The sequence below is a fragment of the Sciurus carolinensis genome, chromosome 6, assembly GCF_902686445.1.
Source record: "Sciurus carolinensis chromosome 6, mSciCar1.2, whole genome shotgun sequence".
NCBI lineage: Eukaryota > Metazoa > Chordata > Mammalia > Rodentia > Sciuridae > Sciurus > Sciurus carolinensis.
Window position 1 is genome coordinate 96,845,399 of NC_062218.1, and position 17,932 is coordinate 96,863,330.

General features: G+C 36.3%; 1 protein-coding gene across 2 annotated transcripts in view; it reads left to right on the plus strand.

Annotated features, from left to right (window-relative positions):
• Positions 1 to 17,932, plus strand: part of Kdm3b (lysine demethylase 3B) — a 75,628-nt gene that overhangs the window by 15,003 nt on the left and 42,693 nt on the right. For both annotated transcript variants that reach the window (XM_047555189.1, XM_047555190.1), the window contains exons 2-6: positions 4,667 to 4,834; positions 7,999 to 8,112; positions 9,144 to 9,249; positions 11,594 to 11,718; positions 14,183 to 14,257. In XM_047555189.1, coding sequence (XP_047411145.1) covers positions 4,667 to 4,834; positions 7,999 to 8,112; positions 9,144 to 9,249; positions 11,594 to 11,718; positions 14,183 to 14,257 — 588 coding nt within the window. The remainder of the gene's footprint in view (positions 1 to 4,666; positions 4,835 to 7,998; positions 8,113 to 9,143; positions 9,250 to 11,593; positions 11,719 to 14,182; positions 14,258 to 17,932) is intronic.

Here is a 17,932-nt window from a genome sequence, read left to right on the forward strand (position 1 = left end):
GCACTGCTGCTCCCAGTTTATTTTTTATTTTGAGACAGGGAGGGTGTCACCAAGGTGCCAAGACTGGCCTTTTATTTGCAGTCCTCCTGCCTCCTCCATCTTCTAGGTGCTGAAATTACAGGCATCCACCACCTTACTTGGCTTCTATGTTGAGTTTTAAAGTGGTTGGTAGATTAGAACTCAAAATGACACCTAGCTGCCAGTTACCAGAAAGCCTCAATCTCTGGTTTTCTGAGTGATGCTTGATAAAGTACTGCGTCACTCAAGGTTAGATCTAGGCTAGGCACTGAAATCGTCTATGCTGCTTTGCATGGCTTTTCAAGGTCTTGTCTGTCCTCCAGCTGTTGCTACCTTCTGCCATCAGTTTATCTAGTCTCTGGTTCAAAATCCAAGTCATTTTTATTTTTCAAATTTTATTTAATTTTATTATTATTATTATTGTTATTTGGCACTAGGTGTTAAACCCAGGGACACTTTACCTCTGACCTACATCCCTAAACCTTTTTTTATTTTTTTATTTTGAAACAGGGTCTCACTAAGTTGCTTAGGGCCTTGGTGAATTGCTGAGGCTGGTCTCAAACTTTTGTTCCTCCTGTCTCAGCCCCCTGAGCCGCTGGGATTATAGGTGTGTGCCACCATATCTGGCTCTAAGTCATTTTTAAATTCTCCCTTCTATATCAGGCCAGCTACCAAACTTTGTAATAAGACTCATGGACTCTTACAAACCTCAGTCACTTTCATCTTTTTCTGCCCATTCCCACTCTAGGTCTTGTAAGAACACCTATTCTGCCCTGCCCCACCTAGCCCACAATAACCTTTTTTGTGTGTGTGTGGTACTGGGGATTGAACCCAGGGCCTTGTGCTTATAAGGTAAGCACTCTACCAGCTGAGCTATATCCCCAGCCCCACAATTACCTTTTAATGGCAGTTGTGATGTCTTCCACACCTCCCAATTGATAGCCAAAGCCCCAATTTTTAAAAAATGTTTGTGTATTATCGTTATACATAATATAGGGGTTTATTTTGACATAATTAATACAAGTGTGGAATGTAATTTGCTCCAGTTCAGTCCCCAATACTTTCCTTTACCCTCCCCTCCTTGCTCCCCTTGTTCCCTTACCTCTATACTACTGGTGTTCCTTCTGTTTGTTTATAGTTGTTTTTAATCAGTGCATTATAGATATACACAAAACTGAAATTCATTGTGGTATATTCATATATTTATATAGGATAGTTTCATTACACTTAATTTTTTGTTTGTTTTTAAAGAGATGGGGTCTTGCTATGTTGCCAGGCTACCCCCAAACTCGTAGGCTCAAACAGTCATTCTGCTTCAGCCTCATGCATAGTTGGGACTACAGACTTACGTCATTGTACCTTATTGTAGTTCCAGTTTTTAGGTTATGTTTTTGTTTGTTTTGCAGACTAGGGATTGAGCCCCAGGGTGCCCTGCCACTGAACTATATCCCTTTTTTGGGGGTACTGGGTATGGACCCAGGAGCATTTAACTACTTAGCCACATTCCCAGCCCTTTTTTTAGTTTTTATTTTGAGACAGGGTTTCGCCAAATTGCTGAGGCTAGCTTTAAACTTGCAATCCTCCTGCCTCAGCCTCCTGAGCCCCTGGGATTATAGGTCTGTGCCACCAGGCCCACCCCTTCCTTTATTTTGAGACAGAGTCTGGCTAAATTTCACAGGCTGACCTTGAATTTGTGATCCTCCTGCCTCAATCTACTGAGTAGCTGGGATTACAGGCATGTAGGATCATGCCCCAGCCCATGGTCCCAATTTTTATCTCAGTATTTGGGTGTTTTCCATATCAACTCTTAATCTTTTAAATTTTATTTTCCATCATTTCTCCCACAGTGCTATGTAGTTCCTGGCTATCCTAAAACTTTACCAAGACTTTCGTTGGCCTCAGCCCCTACCAGTCCCTTTGCATACCTGAAATGATATTCTTTGCATCTGAATACCCACCATACTCTATTTTTATTTGTTTTATGGCATACTATTGCCCCCAAAGAGCTTTACAGTTGATCAAAGTGCGTTTGAATCTGTTTTGTTTAATTTTCAGAACTATCCGGTAAGTAAGACAAGTCTGTCTTATCACAAGTGAGGAAAAATCTAAGCTAAGGTTTGAGGATAGAATAGTAAGTTGCCCAAGTTTTGCAATTAATAAAGAATGGCACTAAGACTCATCCAGGTTTCCTGCTCATAAGCCCTAAGATTTATATATTATGCTGCTGCTACATTTCTGAGTGTCTGAATGTGATTTTGCACTTAAATATAAGTTTGAATGCTTCTCTCTCTTTCCAATTGACTATTAGTTACTCGAAGGTAGGTATTATGTCTTATTCCCCCAAAATATATATGTATATACAAGTGAGCATGTTCATGTATTAAATATAGTCCAGTTCAATGTTCTCTTTCTCTCTAAAAATCACCCTCCCTCTGAATCTTGCTTTCTCATCATATTTTTTTAAAGTTGATATGGAGCTTACTTGGCATATTATAAATAGTAAAACTGGAATTTTAGATAATGAAATTTAACTTTTGATATCTTTTCACTAATGTATAATCAATTCACAAGGTATCTGTAAAGAAATTGATTATAAAGCTAGGCTACTGAGCTATGGTTTTCTGCATTTTCAAGTATAAGTATGATGAATTTTTCATAACTATAATTTTTATGTTGATTGCATGAGAATATACCACAAAGGTATTATGAATTCAATAAAAAAATTCTATTTTTTATTATGATAAAGTATACAAAATTTTCATAACCATTTAAATGGGTTTAAATTTTGTTATATCATCTACATATATTTTTTAATGGAGTACTGAGGGTATAGCTCATTGGTGAGCACTTGCCTGTTATGGGTAAGGCCTTGGATTTTGATCCCCAGTCTTGAAAGCAAAAGAAAAAAAATATTGGTTGAATTTTTGCCAAGTGTGGTGGTATAGTCCTTAGCTACTTAGAGGCTAAGGCTAGCCTTGGTAAAGAATTGAACTGTAATGAAAAGGGGAGCAGGGCTGGGGATGTAGCTCTGTGGTTGCATGCCCCTGGTTGAATCCCCACTGCTGTCCTTGTTTTTGTTTTTATTTCTAGCACTGGGGATTGAACACAAGAGCACTTTACCACCGAACTATATCCCCAGTCTGTTTTTTTATTCTGAGACAGGATCTCAGTAGGTTGCTGAGACTGGCCTGAAACTTGTGATCCTCCTGCCTCAGATTCCTGAGTTGTTGGGATTACGGGTGTGTGCCACTGCTTCTACAATAGGCAAAAAGAAAAAAAGGAAACTGCTAGTACACAGACATACAAGACCACTAGTATTCCATCTACAGGAAATGCTCGGTGCCCCTAATACTTACAGATCCTCTTACAGTTGCCAGTTGAGAGTCATGGCTGCAGGGATTCTGATAATATCTTGTATTACTCAGTGTCACCATAGGAAATTTCATGTGAGAAATTTCTTACAGAGCCAAGTAGTTGAAATACCTTTGCTTCCCTGAATAATTGCCATATGATTTCTTTTTGAACTACTTACCTTACAGCTGAACAGCTGAACTTTTCTCCTTTTTCACATTGGTATTTGGGAAGCTCCGAAGCAAATTTGTCAGTTGTAGCAACTGTATTGATTCTTTCTGCCTAATGAAGTTTTTCTACTTGAATATTGACTTCCCATTGTCATTTTCTTGGCTGTGATTTTTAAATTTGTCTTTTGTTATTTTAGTGTGTGTGTTTCCCAAAAACCAACTAAAATTCTTTAAAGATGAACCAGGAGATAAATAAATCTCTAGCCCTTCATTTGTGACCATATTTAACACTGGAAATATCTATTTTATATAGTGATGCCTACATGTGTGTGTCTTGCTCTTCATACTGTGTTGAATCATGTTCAGAAGTCATAATTTATATAGAAAGCCAAGTGTAAGCATATTAGAAAAATGTAGTTTCATTTGCTACAAATCACTTCCAAGAACTCTTTACAGTTTCTGCTTAAATATATCTCAAGAAGGTAGAGTATGTGTCTATTCAGGAAGGAAGCAAAACGTTGTGACTGGAGCGTGCCTTGGCTAGCAGTTATGAGATCACTATTGGCAGTAACACTTTAAGAATCCACAGGTAGGAGTGGGAGGGCAACTTCTTTCTCTTTCAATTCTTATCCTTTTGAATTTTGTACCATATACATCACCTATTCAAAAAATTAATACAATAATTTCAGTCATTTTTAGTAGAAATATTAAAATGTTCTCTTCCTATTAGACTCTGAGCATTTAGAGACTAGGAAGTGTGTGAGATTCATCTCTGCATTCCTGAACCTAGCACAGTACCTTACACATAGTAAGCCCCCAGCCAGTGTGTGTAGATATGAATTGGTAAATGAGAGTTGCAAGTTTCAGTTGGGACATGACTACAAATTACTAAAAAACTGTGTGGGTAACTCATGCCCCCATAACTTTGTTCTCCTGTTTTAGACTAAAGCTGAAATCAGTTTCCTGGCTCTGAAGTAAGATCATTTTTATTGATACCCTTTAAAATAACTTAATAATAAGTTATTTTCCCAGTCAGTTGTTCAAAACCCGAGTCATTTTGTTTGTTTATATGTTACAGTGTGGGATATTGTCAAATGTATCTTCCAAGCTACTTTTTCTTTTTGTAGATCTTCGTAGAATTTGATGGCTGTAACTGGAAGCAACACTCCTGGGTTAAAGTTCATGCTGAAGAAGTTATTGTGCTTTTGCTGGAAGGGTCACTTGTATGGGCACCCCGGAAGGACCCAGTCCTTTTGCAGGGCACTCGAGTCTCAATTGCACAGTGGCCAGCCCTGGTGAGTAGTTTTTATTTATTTATTTATTTTTTTATTTTTTATTTTTTATTTTTTATTTTTTGGTTCTGGGACTCAATTCCAGAGCCTCACTTATGCTAGCCAAGCTCTCTACTACTGAGCCACACCCATAACCCCCAAATCCCGCCACATACTACCCCAGGTATCCCAGGGTACCCCAGGTATCCCAAGTACTATTTCACTGAGCTACACCTCTGATCCTTGAGTGACCCCTATTGGGTAGGAACATATTTGAGCTTTCCTAACATAACTATAGTATTTGCCCAATCATGGAACTCTTTAGAATTCACAGAACCCTACATGCTTTGTCCTTAATAATACTTTTATTTTGAAGTTACCAAAGTAAAAATTAAGAGAGCTTTTCTTCTGTGTTCTTTAAAATATTCTATTAGATAATATTTGATACTTTTTATCTTTAAATAATGTTTTCACTTTCAGTCTTGTCTCATAAGATTTTGAAACAGTGTAATCCTCAAAGTGTTTTGTAATTAACAAGTTTTGTCTTATGAAGTAAAATAAAATAGTGTTATAAAATCTAATTCTGAGAGTATCCACTTGTTTCTATCCTATTAGCAAAGTATAAACATAAATGACAACTTTTTAAAAATCGTAATTCTCCTGTGGCTAACAAAATTAAATGAATAATGTTCAAAACAAATATTATTTGACCTATTTATTATACATACTATTCCTTACACAACTGTCCTTTTCTTTTTGTGTGTATTGGGGGTGCTGGGTATTGGACCCAGGGCTTAGGGCATGCTAGGCAAGTGCTCTACCACTGAACACATCCCTAGCTTTTTCTTTTCTATGTTTTTATTAGTGCATTATAGGTATACATAATATTGGGGCTCATTTTTATATAATCATATGTGCATGGAATATAATTTTCTCATTTCAGTTCTTGGTACTTCCTTTTTCCCTCCTATTCACCTCCCTTTATTCTACTGGTCTTCCTTCTATTTACTTATCTTTTTTTGTTTTTGTTTTTGTTATTTTTATATCAGGATTTGAACCCAGGGCACTTAATCACTAAGCTACATCTCCAGTCCTTTTTATTCATTTCTTTATTTTTGTGGGTGAGTCTTTATTTATTTATTTTTATGTGGTACTGAGAATTTAACCCAGTGCCTCACACATACTGAGACACAACCCCAACCCCGCTTTTTAAATTTTTTCTTTTGAGACAGGGTCTTGCTAAGTTGCTGAGACTGGCCTAGAACTTGCTATCCTTCTGCCTCAGCCTCCTATGTCACTGGGATTACAGGCATTTGCCACCACTCCCAGCTGTTTTTGTTTGTGTGTTTGGTGGTTTTTGGTACTGGGGATTGAACCCAGAGGTGCTTTACCCCTGAGTCACGTCCCCTGCTCCTTTTTTATATTTTATTTTGAGACAGGTTCTCACCAAATTGCTTAGGACCTTGCTAAGTTGCTGTTTCATTTTTTGCCATCACACCTGGATTATTGTGTTTTTAAATTGGTGCTTAATAGGTATTCATAAAGGTGGAATTCACTAGGGAGTATTTATATATATATGTATATATATATATAAATATATATGTATATATTATATATGTATAATTTGGCCAGTTTCATTTCACATTTCCTCCCTTTTTCTCTCCCTGTTCCTTCCCCCTCAACCCCCTTCTACTCCATTGATCTTCCTTCTATTTTCATGGAGTTCCCTCCTTTTCTTCCCTTATTTTGCACTAGCTTTCTCATATGAGAGAAACATTTAACCCTTGACTTTCTGAATTTGGCTTATTTCACTGAGCATGAATAGTTCCATACATTTACCAGCAAATACCATATATTTTTATTCTTTGTATTCCATTATGTATGTATATCACATTTTCTTTTTTCATTCATCTGTTGATGGACAGCTGACTGGTTCCATAACTTGGCTATTGTGAATTGGGCCGATATAAACATGGATGTGTCTGTATCACTATAGTATGCTGATTTTAGTTCTTTTGGATAAATACCAAGGAGTGCAATAGATGAGTTATATGGTGGTTCTATTCCTACTCTTTTACGAAATCTCCATACTGCTTTCCAAAGTGGTTGTACTAATCTGCAGTTTGCAGTCCCACCAACAATGTTTGCATTTCCTCCACATCCTTGCCACCATTTTTTCATTTGTTGCTGTTTTTGCAGTACTACAGATTGACTGTTTTGTTTTTGTTTTGTGGTGCTGGGGTTTGAACCCAGAGCCTCACACATACTAGGTAAGCACTCTACCACTGAGCCACATCCCCAGCTTTTTTCATTTTTTGTTTTTTTGATATGAGGGATTGAAGCCAGGAGCACTTAGCCACTGAGCTACATCTCCAGGCCTTTTTTTTTTTTTTTTTTTTTTTAAACTTTGAGACAGGGTCTCACTAAGTTGCTTAGGGCCTCACTAAGTTGCTGAGACTGGCCTCAAACTTGCAACCTTCTTGCCTCATCCTCCCAAGTCATTGGGATTATAGGCATGTGCCACCACCCCCGGCTTTTTCATTTTTTGTTTATTTTGTTTTTGTGGTGTTGGGGATTGAATCCAGGGCCTTGTGCATGTGAGGCAAGCACTCTACCAACTGAGCTATATCCCCAGCCCTTTTCATTTGTTTTTAAGGCTACTTTCCAATTTCACTTTTAGGAGAAGATCTATTATAAATGGATATGGAGTCTTGACATGTTTTTTATAGACTATTTATTTATGAAATAGTAATAAGAATTTACCTGTGCATATTTATGCCAGTGATTATTTTTAGAAATCTCATAAAGATTTCAGGAATTCTAGACTAATGGTGTGACTTTTTATTCTGGGCATTTACTGTAATTTAATTCTGTTTGAAGCCTGACAAGATTAGTCAGATCCCTAAGGAAAACGAGGAATTTTAATTTCACTTATCCTTTTTAGCTATAAATAAAAGAGTATTGAGCAGACTTTTTACTTTCAGTTGCTTCCTATCATTATTTGAGGGACAGATGCTAGGCTAGGAATGTTTCCAAGGACTTGTGCTTTAGCTTATCTGTATTTAGTGGGATGAAAATATAACAATAATATAATAATGGATACTTTTTCTGAAGTTGGGGATTTGATTAAGTTGTTATTGGTTTTCATTTCCAAGTTCTAATCAGTTTCTTGTCATTGTGCTTCACAGACTTTCACTCCCCTAGTAGATAAACTGGGTTTGGGTTCTGTGGTGCCAGTTGAATACCTTCTGGATCGAGAACTTCGTTTCCTGTCAGATGCTAATGGGTTGCATCTGTTCCAGGTACTGCACACTTAACTCTGGTCTTGAGCTTCTTATTTCTCTCCTTGCTTATTTCTTTGCTGATATAAATATTGGTGTTTTTCTTTTTCTTAGTGTTTCTTTGATTTCCTCCAATAAATTCCCCTGTGCCTTTTGAAGTTTCTCTGCTTCCTTGTGAAGTACTAAGGTTTCTTTCCTTTTTTGTGTATCCCCACTCCACCTTAAAGTGATTCAAGACTTAAGGCCCCAATTCCGAGGGTCCCTTCAGAAGAGGTGGCTTTGCTGAGTTGGTTGCTTTTGTAGTTTGAGTCCTAGGGGGCCTATTCGTGCCTTTGAAAGTGGGGAGGAGTGTGGGCTGGTTCCATGTAGTGTGAAGTATTGAAGAACTTTAGGTATATCTTTAGTTATAAAGAAAAGGGTGAAGTTAAGTTGTTGAAACAAACTAGCATCTGAGTTGTAGTTTCAGAATTTAACAAAGGTACTATTTAATTCTCACTTGTAAGGGTTATTATCTGAAGGTTAAAATTATCAAGAAAGCCAAGAACAGTATTTCCTAAACTGTTTTGTGATATATTAATGATGATTTCTTTTCTTTATGTAGTCCTCATGAGACCTCACCCTCTCTCAGCAACCTTGTTTTACTCATCTTTATCTCACAGTTTATGTGAGATGGCACTCAGGAAATGTTGGATAAATGCTAAAATAAGCAAAAAGATTTTTAGAGAGTAAAATATTTTGTGGCCGAATAAGTGTGTGAAACTCTGACCTAAATATGTTTCTTTCCTGTATGATTTCTCTGAACTATTTGTATATAGAAACATATATAAATTTAGGCTTAGGAAATATATCCTATATAGATAGAGTATATCACATTTCATAAGCCTAATTGATATTAGCATCCTTAATTTTTGCGAATTCTCATGAGACTAGAATTCTTAAGGCATTTTTGGCAAGTGTTGATATAGAACTCCTTGGTATGTGATTCTTTTTCATTTAGTTAGATGTTATTGCTATTCATTTTAACATTAGTTGTTTTCTTTTATCTTTACCAGATGGGCACAGATAGCCAAAACCAGATTCTTTTAGAACATACTGCTCTGAGAGAAACAGTTAATGCTTTGATCAGTGACCAAAAGCTACAAGAGATATTCAGCAGAGGTAAGAACAGGTAGTCTTCTGTCCCTGAACTCTAAAGCAGGTGATTTGTCAGTTTTGAATGCTATAATGGGACACCATATAGCTTTAAACATTTGTCCTTATCCTCTTTTTGTGACAAAAATATCTCCAATTAATTAAATCTCCAAATATACTGGAAAAATAACATCTCACTCAGACTATTGTTTTCTCTTCATTGTACATTTCATAAAACAGTTTTGTTGTGAGCTTAGTTTTTTTTTCCCATTTCTTAAATATTTATTAAGGACACTAGAAATATTTATTAAAACACATGTACTAGCAACAGTGTTGAGGCACTGAGGATATAGCCAGTAGCAAGAAAATGTTTACTTTTTTTTTTTTTTGGGTACCAGTGATTGAACCCAAGGGTACTTAACCACTGAGTCACATCCCCAGCCCTTATTTTTATTTTTTGATTTTGAGACAGGGTCTTGGTAAGTTGCTTAGGGCCTTGTGATCCTCCTGCCTCAGCCTCCCGAGTTGCTGGAATTACAGATGTGCACCACTGCGCCCAACTGACTCTGCTTTTTTTGAATTTACTATCTGCAAGTTTCTGAAAAATAAAGACTAGCTGGGTGTAGTGGCTTATGCCAGGCAACTTGGACAGCTGAGGCAGGGGATCACAAGTTCCAGGCCTGCCTCAACAATTTAGTGAAACCCTCAGCAACCTAGTGTGACCCTGTCTCAAAAATAAATAAATAAAAAGGTCTGGAGGTATAGCTCCGTGATGAAGCACCCCTGTGTTCAGTCCTCATTACCAAAAAGAAAAAGCGAAAGACTGAACACCAGCAAATAACTTAGAGTGCAAAGTTTGTTCATAAAATAATGCATCCATAGACTTTTTCACATGAATAGTATGCTTTAAGTATAAATAAATGAGCTTAGGGTAGCTCAGTGGTAGAGTGCCTAACATGCTATAGGCCCTGGGTTTGATCTTTAGTTACAAAACAGAACAAAACAAACACGGAAAAACGAATTATTAGCTTTCAAGTTCAGATGTAGGTTTTACCCAAGATTCTACACGAAGGGTAAACTACTTCCTTTTATCCTTCCTTTCATGTCATACATTCACTGACCTTCATTTCTGGGCCTTTTGATAATCATTTTTTTTAGTGAAGTAGTGTCCTTGGTTCTCTTTTTGTCAAATAAATCTAAACAGGTGAAGTTAGGAATACTGACCTAATGAGAAAAAAGGATATCAGGATAAAATGTTTAATAAACGAGGAATGGTGCAGAGGAAGAACAAACGTGAGGAAAATTTAGTTACAGAGAAGAAAATTGAGTGGACAGAATGACAGGTGGTGATATATGAATATGTATAGAAAAAATTAAGGAAGCTTAATTATAGATCTGAGAGAATAATCTGAAATAGTAATCCTTTAGCTATATAGTCTCAAATGTACAATGATATGTGGGAGAGAGACGCTGTCCTTGGGAAGACCAGCTGAAATTGCAGGGTAATATTACCTGCTGATAAAGTAATATTTTTGAAACTCTGTGTTCCTAGGAAGACAGGTGCTATATTTGTTCAGTATATTATTAGTGCAGAGGCTGAAAACCCTATAAATTGAACTCCATTGTTACTGAAAGTCAGATAGCAGAATGTTAATGATTATGTATCATTCCTGTGGTCATTTATCCTAATAGCACATCCAATAGGACTGGTGGTTTAGCTTAGTGTTGGAGTAGTTGCCTAGCATGAACAAGGCCCTGGGTTTGATCCTCTGCACAACAAAGAAAAAAGAAAAGAGACACATTCAACTTAGTGATCTCCCACTTTTTTCATGTACATGTCAGGTATATGAGTACATTCCCATATTACCTGTTTGTTTGTTTTTTTTATTTGTAAGTTTCTTTCCCTTTATTATTATTTATTCATTATTATTAATACTTTATTATTATTTATTTATTTTTATTTATTATTATTACATTCAGAATTTTTAAATTGAGGAAAGGTACAATGGGTGGAGGCAAGGGTGGACTGGGAAATTCTAAGTGATCTCCAAATAAACAAAGAATTTACAAAAATCACTGAGCAGAACCTTTATGTTTTATTTTTAAATTGTTGAAGATAGGGGCTAGGGATGTTGCTCAATATCAGAGTGCTTCTCTAGGATGTATGAGGTCAAGGGTTCTGTCCCAGCACTGCAAAATACTCAATGGTTAGTGTGGTAAATCTAGAACTGCTACTTTATTAGCTCTGTACAAAGGGACAGATATTTGAAAGTGCCAAGTATTTACATCATGTAGTTTTCCTTTTGCTTTCAGAAATAATTATGAAACATAGCTTAACCAAAAATACAGTTTTGACTGATCTCTCTTTTAGGTCCCTACAGTGTTCAAGGTCACAGGGTCAAAGTGTACCAACCAGAGGGGGAAGAAGGGTGGATCTGTGGTGTCGTAAGCCATCAAGACTCCATCACCCGTCTTATGGATGTGTCTATAACTGAGGTGAGACTGTGTTAATGTCATATGAGTTCTGTCAGCCCCCTTATAGAACATGGTGTAAAGAAAGTGAACACTTTTTCCCTGGCTCTTATCATTTAATGATTGTATGACCCTTAGAAGAGGTGTGCTTCCTTTTCATCTCACTTTTCTCATCTGTAAGTTAGAAGTAATTATGTAAAACCCCACTGACCTCATAGTGCTGTTTTGAAGACTGAAATAATATATTTGAAAATGCTTTGAAATTTGTAAAACAATATCTAATTATAAGGTGGTATTATTTATCATATTCATAATAGTTTATATTAAAGACTAATCAGTTATCATTGGCTTCTGTAATACTTTTGCCACTATATCCTAGATGCTGAAAAAAATTGTTTCTAATGAACAGAAAAGAACATGCCCCCTAGAGATACTTGGAGAATTATTTAGGATAAACAGTAGTTGAGTGTTTGAAGCAGACAAATTGGTATTTATGACATCTTTGAATTGATATCAGGCTTGACATATAATATAAGCATAAGTACTTTTATTTCTTTATTGAAAATTTTAAAAATTTATTAATGTATTCTTCATTTAAGAATTTCAAACAATATACATATATAAACTAGATAATGAAAACCACCCTTTCCCCTAGGTTAATATCACTCCTCTCAGTGACAACCACAATTTACAGTTTGGTACATATTCCACATATTCCTATTTTTTTTCCGGTGCTTGGGATTAAACTCAGGGCCTTGTGCTTGCAAGGCAAGCACTCTACCAACAGAGCTATATCCCCAGCCCCATATTCTTTTTTTGAAATTATTATTTAATTAATTAATTGTTTACTTGTAGATGGATGGACACAATAACTTTATTTTATTTATTTATTTTTATGTGGTGCTGGGGATAGAACCCAGTGCTTCACATGTGCTCGGCAAGTGCTCTACCATTGATTTACAAACCAGCCCTATATTCCATATTCTTCCAAATATTTTCTATAAGTATATTTCTATATATGTACCTCTTTGTATATAAATAACATATTATGTATTTGTGTGACATATATAAGGTATACTTAAAAAATGGGATGATATGATACATATAATTATATATGTATCTTATTTACTTAATTGTATATAACCTCTTTTTTTTTTTTCTGGTGCTGGGGGCTGAACCCAGGGGCACTTTACCACTGAGCTACGTCTCCGGCCCTTTTTTTCTTTTTTCTTTTGAGACAGGGTCTTACTAAATTGCCAAAGTTGGCTTCAAACTTACAATCCTCCTGCCTCAGTCTCCTGAGTTGCTGGGATTACAGGTGTGTTCCACCACACTTGGTTTATAATATGCATTTTTAATTTTTATTTGTGAATATAGAAATGTGAATCATCCTTTTTTTTTTTTTTTCCTTTGCAGTACTGGGTATTGAACCCCAGAGGTTCTTTATCACTGAGCTACATTCTAGATCTTTTTTATTTTTTTATCTTGAGACAGGATCTCACTAAGTTGCTGAGTCTGGCCTTACTCTTGAGGTTCTCCTGCCTCAGCCTCTCAAGTTGCTGGAATTAAAGGCTTGTGCCACTGTGTCCAGCTGACTTATCCCTTTAAAATAGATGTATGCTATTCCAAAAAATGAATATATCATAACTAATTTAACCTAAAATTGAAGGACATTTAAATCATTGCCAGTATTTTCACTAATATAAATGGTGACACAGTGAACATACTTGAACATCCTTTCACACTTATGATTTATTGTAATAAATTTCTTGGTGCGCAATTGCTAAGTTAAAAGATATACATAGTAAAAAAAAATTTGTGTTTTGTGGTTTGGGGATTGAACTCAAGACCTCATACATGCTGGGCAAGTGCTCTATACTGAGCTATATCCCCAGCCTTACCCAGTAAATTGGATGTTTTATGTCAAAATACCCCTTCTCCCGAAGTTTTTATTCTTTAATAGTAGGGTGGGTTTGTTTTACATATGTTTTATTGTTTTGGGTTTTGTGGGTTTTGGGTTTTCTCTTTTGTTTTGTTTTGTTTGGTGGTACTGGGGACTAATCCCAGGACCTCACACATGCTAGGCAATCCACAGCCCCATATAATGATTCTTGTATTGATTGTTGGTTCTGAAGAGTTTTGGTTTCATGATACACTGTATAGGAATGTTTTAGAGATGCAGAATTTGAAATTAAATCCCTAAAAGATATACTTGTGCATTGAACTCAGTTGTTCCTTTCATTACATTTCATTTCATTCATGCACTTAACATAAATTAATGGTCATATTCCACACCTTATTTGAGACATTCTTACTATAGCAGTGATTGAGACAGTAAATATCCCTTCTCTCATGGAACTTTCTTCTAGTAGGGGAATAGAAACAACAAAAAGATAATTACATAGATAAGTCTTGGTGAATAAGGCATTAAATAATATCTTTTCCCCCCCTTTTTCCCATATGTTCTGCTGTCCTGCTGCTACCATAGAGTGGTGAGATCAAGTCAGTAGATCCCAGACTCATTCATGTGATGCTGATGGATAACACAAAGTCTCAAAATGAGGTATAGTAAAGGACTGAGTCTCTGAGCAGACTCAGGAACTTGTGATTTCTTGTTATGTAGTCCCTTATGTGAATATTTTCCATGGGTGCCCCTTTGCTTGTTCAGATGGACTGCCTTGGTAAGGGTGGATGGTCTCAAGAAAGAGACCTAGTTTGAGCAAACCCTTTTAATTTGACTTGTTTCATAGTTGTTGTAAAGTCTAAGTTCTAACTATTTCTTCTGTGTTTTCTTAGGTATATTTAAAAGAAATCGTAGATGGTTAAAACTGCAACAAGCAGTAGTAATAATCATGACCTGATCTAGTAACGAGAAATGGAGGAAAAGCTACATCCTCTTTTTTCCCATTAGGCGGCAGTGAGCTCCCACAGAGTCTGAAATTTTATATTCCCAAGTAGAATCAAACAAACAGTTGCCTAGTTCAGTGCTTAGCACACAGTGGATTATTCTGTAATTATAGAGTAGGCCAACACTTGGTTCATTCAGAATTATTAGAGCCAAAAATAAACGAATAAGCGCATTATAAATCTACCTGAACCAGTAAGGAATCCTGTGTGAATATCCTTCAGTAGATCAACTGTCCACACTTGCCTTGTAGTATCTTATCACCTCTATAAATATTGCTTTCCTGCTAAGTATATAGTCCTTCCTCATCTTTTTTAATCTAGTTATTCTTGACTTGATTAAAAAAAGATCAGACTAAGAAAAGAAGAATCAGTATTAAATTTAATAACTTCTTATTTATATATTTGATTAATCATGACTAGGTTAAGTCCCTTGACTGTGTTTACATGGTTGAAAAATCTGTTACTTTGATGTTGTATTGGGCTCTATTTTTAATCCATTCCTTATTTCATTCATTCATTAAGCACCTGTTGTATGCCAGATACAGTTCAGCTGGCCCAATATAACCAGAAAGTATTATTCTCAGTGTCCTAGGCTACTTTCTTGCATGTGAGTAGTTCACCATAAGTTATTTTAGGGAATAGTTGCTGTGAGCCAGGTTCTTCAAGTTGACTATGTGAGTTAAAAGTGGAAAGTGTGGATTTTAGCAATAAATTTTGGTTCTTTCCTTTTGGCTTTGCCATGATATGACTTACTTTTCCTTTTTTTTTTTTTTTTTTTTTTTTTTTGGTACCAGGATTGAACTCAGGGGCACTTATCTCCTGAACCATATCCCCAGTCCTTTTTTTTGTATTTTATGTAGAGCCAGGGTCTCCCTGAGTTACTTAGGGCCTTGCTAAGTTGCTGGGACTGGCTTTGAACTTTCAATCCTTCTGCCTCAGCCTCCTGAGCTGCTGTGATTACAAGCATGCACCACTGCCCCTGGCATGGTTTATATTCTTGTCTGACCAGATACAATTACAATTTGCCAGGTTTTCCAGTAACCCTTCTTAGAGATCTGTGATCACGTTATTTCCTTTAGCAGTGAATATGAGTGAAAAAGCAAGAAAGAAAAGATGGATTTCAGCCAGGCCCAGTGGCACAAGCCTACAGTCCCAGATTTGAGAGGCTGAGGCAAGAGAATCACAAGTTTGAGACCAGCTTCAGGATGTTAGTGAAACCCTATCTCAAAGTAAAACATAAATAGGGCTAGGAATGTAATTCAGAGATAAAGTGCCCTGGGTTCAATTTCCGTTACCAAAAATAAAATAAGGACAAAAATATGCCCATCCCCAGGTTTACCCTGTACTATTTATTTGGTACCAGAGATTGTGACCAGAGGCGTCTAACCACTGAGCAACATCCCCAACCCTTTTTTATATTTTATTTAGAGACAGACAGGGTCTCACTGAGTTGGTTAGGGCCTCGCTGAGTTGCCGAGGCTGGCCTTGAAACCACAATCCTCTGCTTCAGTCTCCCACATTTTACCCTGTAATTTTTTTTTTTTGCAGTACTAGGGATCAAACTCAGGGCCTTGTGCTTGCAAGGCAAGCACTCTACCAGCTGAGCTATCTCCCCAGCCCTTACCCTGTAACTTAAGAAGAAAATAAAAATTAAAAACTGATGATGGGTCTGGGGTTATGACTCAGCGGTAGAGCACTGGGTTTCATCCTCAGCACCACATATAAATAAATAAAAGTATTGTGTCCACCTACAACTAAAAAATATATATGTATTAAAAAAAAAAAGAAACATGATGGTAATCAAGGCCAAAGAAATGACAAAGTTTTAAAAGAGAATGATTTTAAGCTGTGTATGGTAGTGCATGCTTGTAATCCCAGCTACATGGGAGGCTGAGGCAAGATTGAGAGTTCTAGCCCAACTTGGTCAACATAGCAAGAACCTGTCTGAAAAAAAGAGGATGAAATGAAAACAATGTTTAGCAAATAGTTTTTGAATGAAAGATTTGAAAAACTTGGGAGATATTGCCAGATGTATATTATTACTTATTATTATTTATTACTATTACTTAATACTATCTATTTGGAAATTCAGATAATATTACCAGAAATGGGGAGGAAATGGAAGTAAATCTTGAGCTTTAAGACTTGTAAGGGAAGCCAGGTGCAGTGATGCAAGCCTGTAATCCCAGTGTTAAGGAGGCTGGAGCAGGAGGATCACAAATTCAAAGCCAGTCTTAGCAACTTAGTGAGACCCTGTCTCAAAATAAAAATAAAAAGGACTGAAGATGTAGCTTAGTGGTTCAATCCCCAGTACTCCCTCCAAATATATGGATGGGTGTGTGTGTGTATGTGTGTGTATATGTATGTGTGTGCACGCGTGTGCTGTGTGCACTTGTGTTTGACTTGTAGGGGCAAATTAGAGAAACACTGAAAGGGAAGACAGCAAAAAAGGAAAAATATAGAAACTAGTCCTAGCAAGACAAAGAAATACAAAATTCAAAAAACGTTTTCATTGAAACAGCTATAATATAGTAATTACAAGAAAGATAATAGATCTACAAATGATCTGTAAGTATTAAGGGCAGTAAGAATAAATGAATGAATTTGGTAATATTACTACCTAGATGACAATGTGTCACTAGCTTATTACATCTTAGTACATGTTTCTGAATAAAGGTAAAATAAATACCTACTTCATATAAATCCTCGCTGCACAAAGATTGCTGTAGAGAATGTTAGCTATACCTCATGCCCCATTCTTCTTATTCTTCTCAGGGAAGAAGTTCATTCAGAGATGGGAATTTTCCCTTTTAATCCTTATCTTGTCTGGCCTCTCAAATAAGATGAAGGAAAATTTCCTGAGATAGATAGTCTGACATTACCAGAGGAGAGAAGAGATTTGGCTTTTGGCCTGTGATGGCCTGCTTTTTTTCCCCCTTTCCTCTGTTTAAAGCTTTGAAATAAAGTCTGGAGATCAGTTCAATCTTTGTAGTGTCTATGAGCTATCCAAACCTATCGCTATCAGATTCACTTTTCCTTTGCTCACAGATTTACAAATACTAGTTTTAGTGACTTTTGGTTATAGGAAATTTTGTGTTTTAATACTTGAAGTACAAGTTTCTGCCAAAACCAAGAGATAAATATATAATAAAGCAAGTTATTTCATCAGTGTACAAATAAGCTCCCAGTCTAGTTCTGGCAGTTTGTTTTATAAAAGAAGTTCCACAAATTATAAAACCCCTCAAAAAAATAAATCCATTTTAAGTGTTTATTTTATGTAAGACAAGATTTGCCAAGAGAATTAACCTCTGATAACTGTTTATCTTGAATG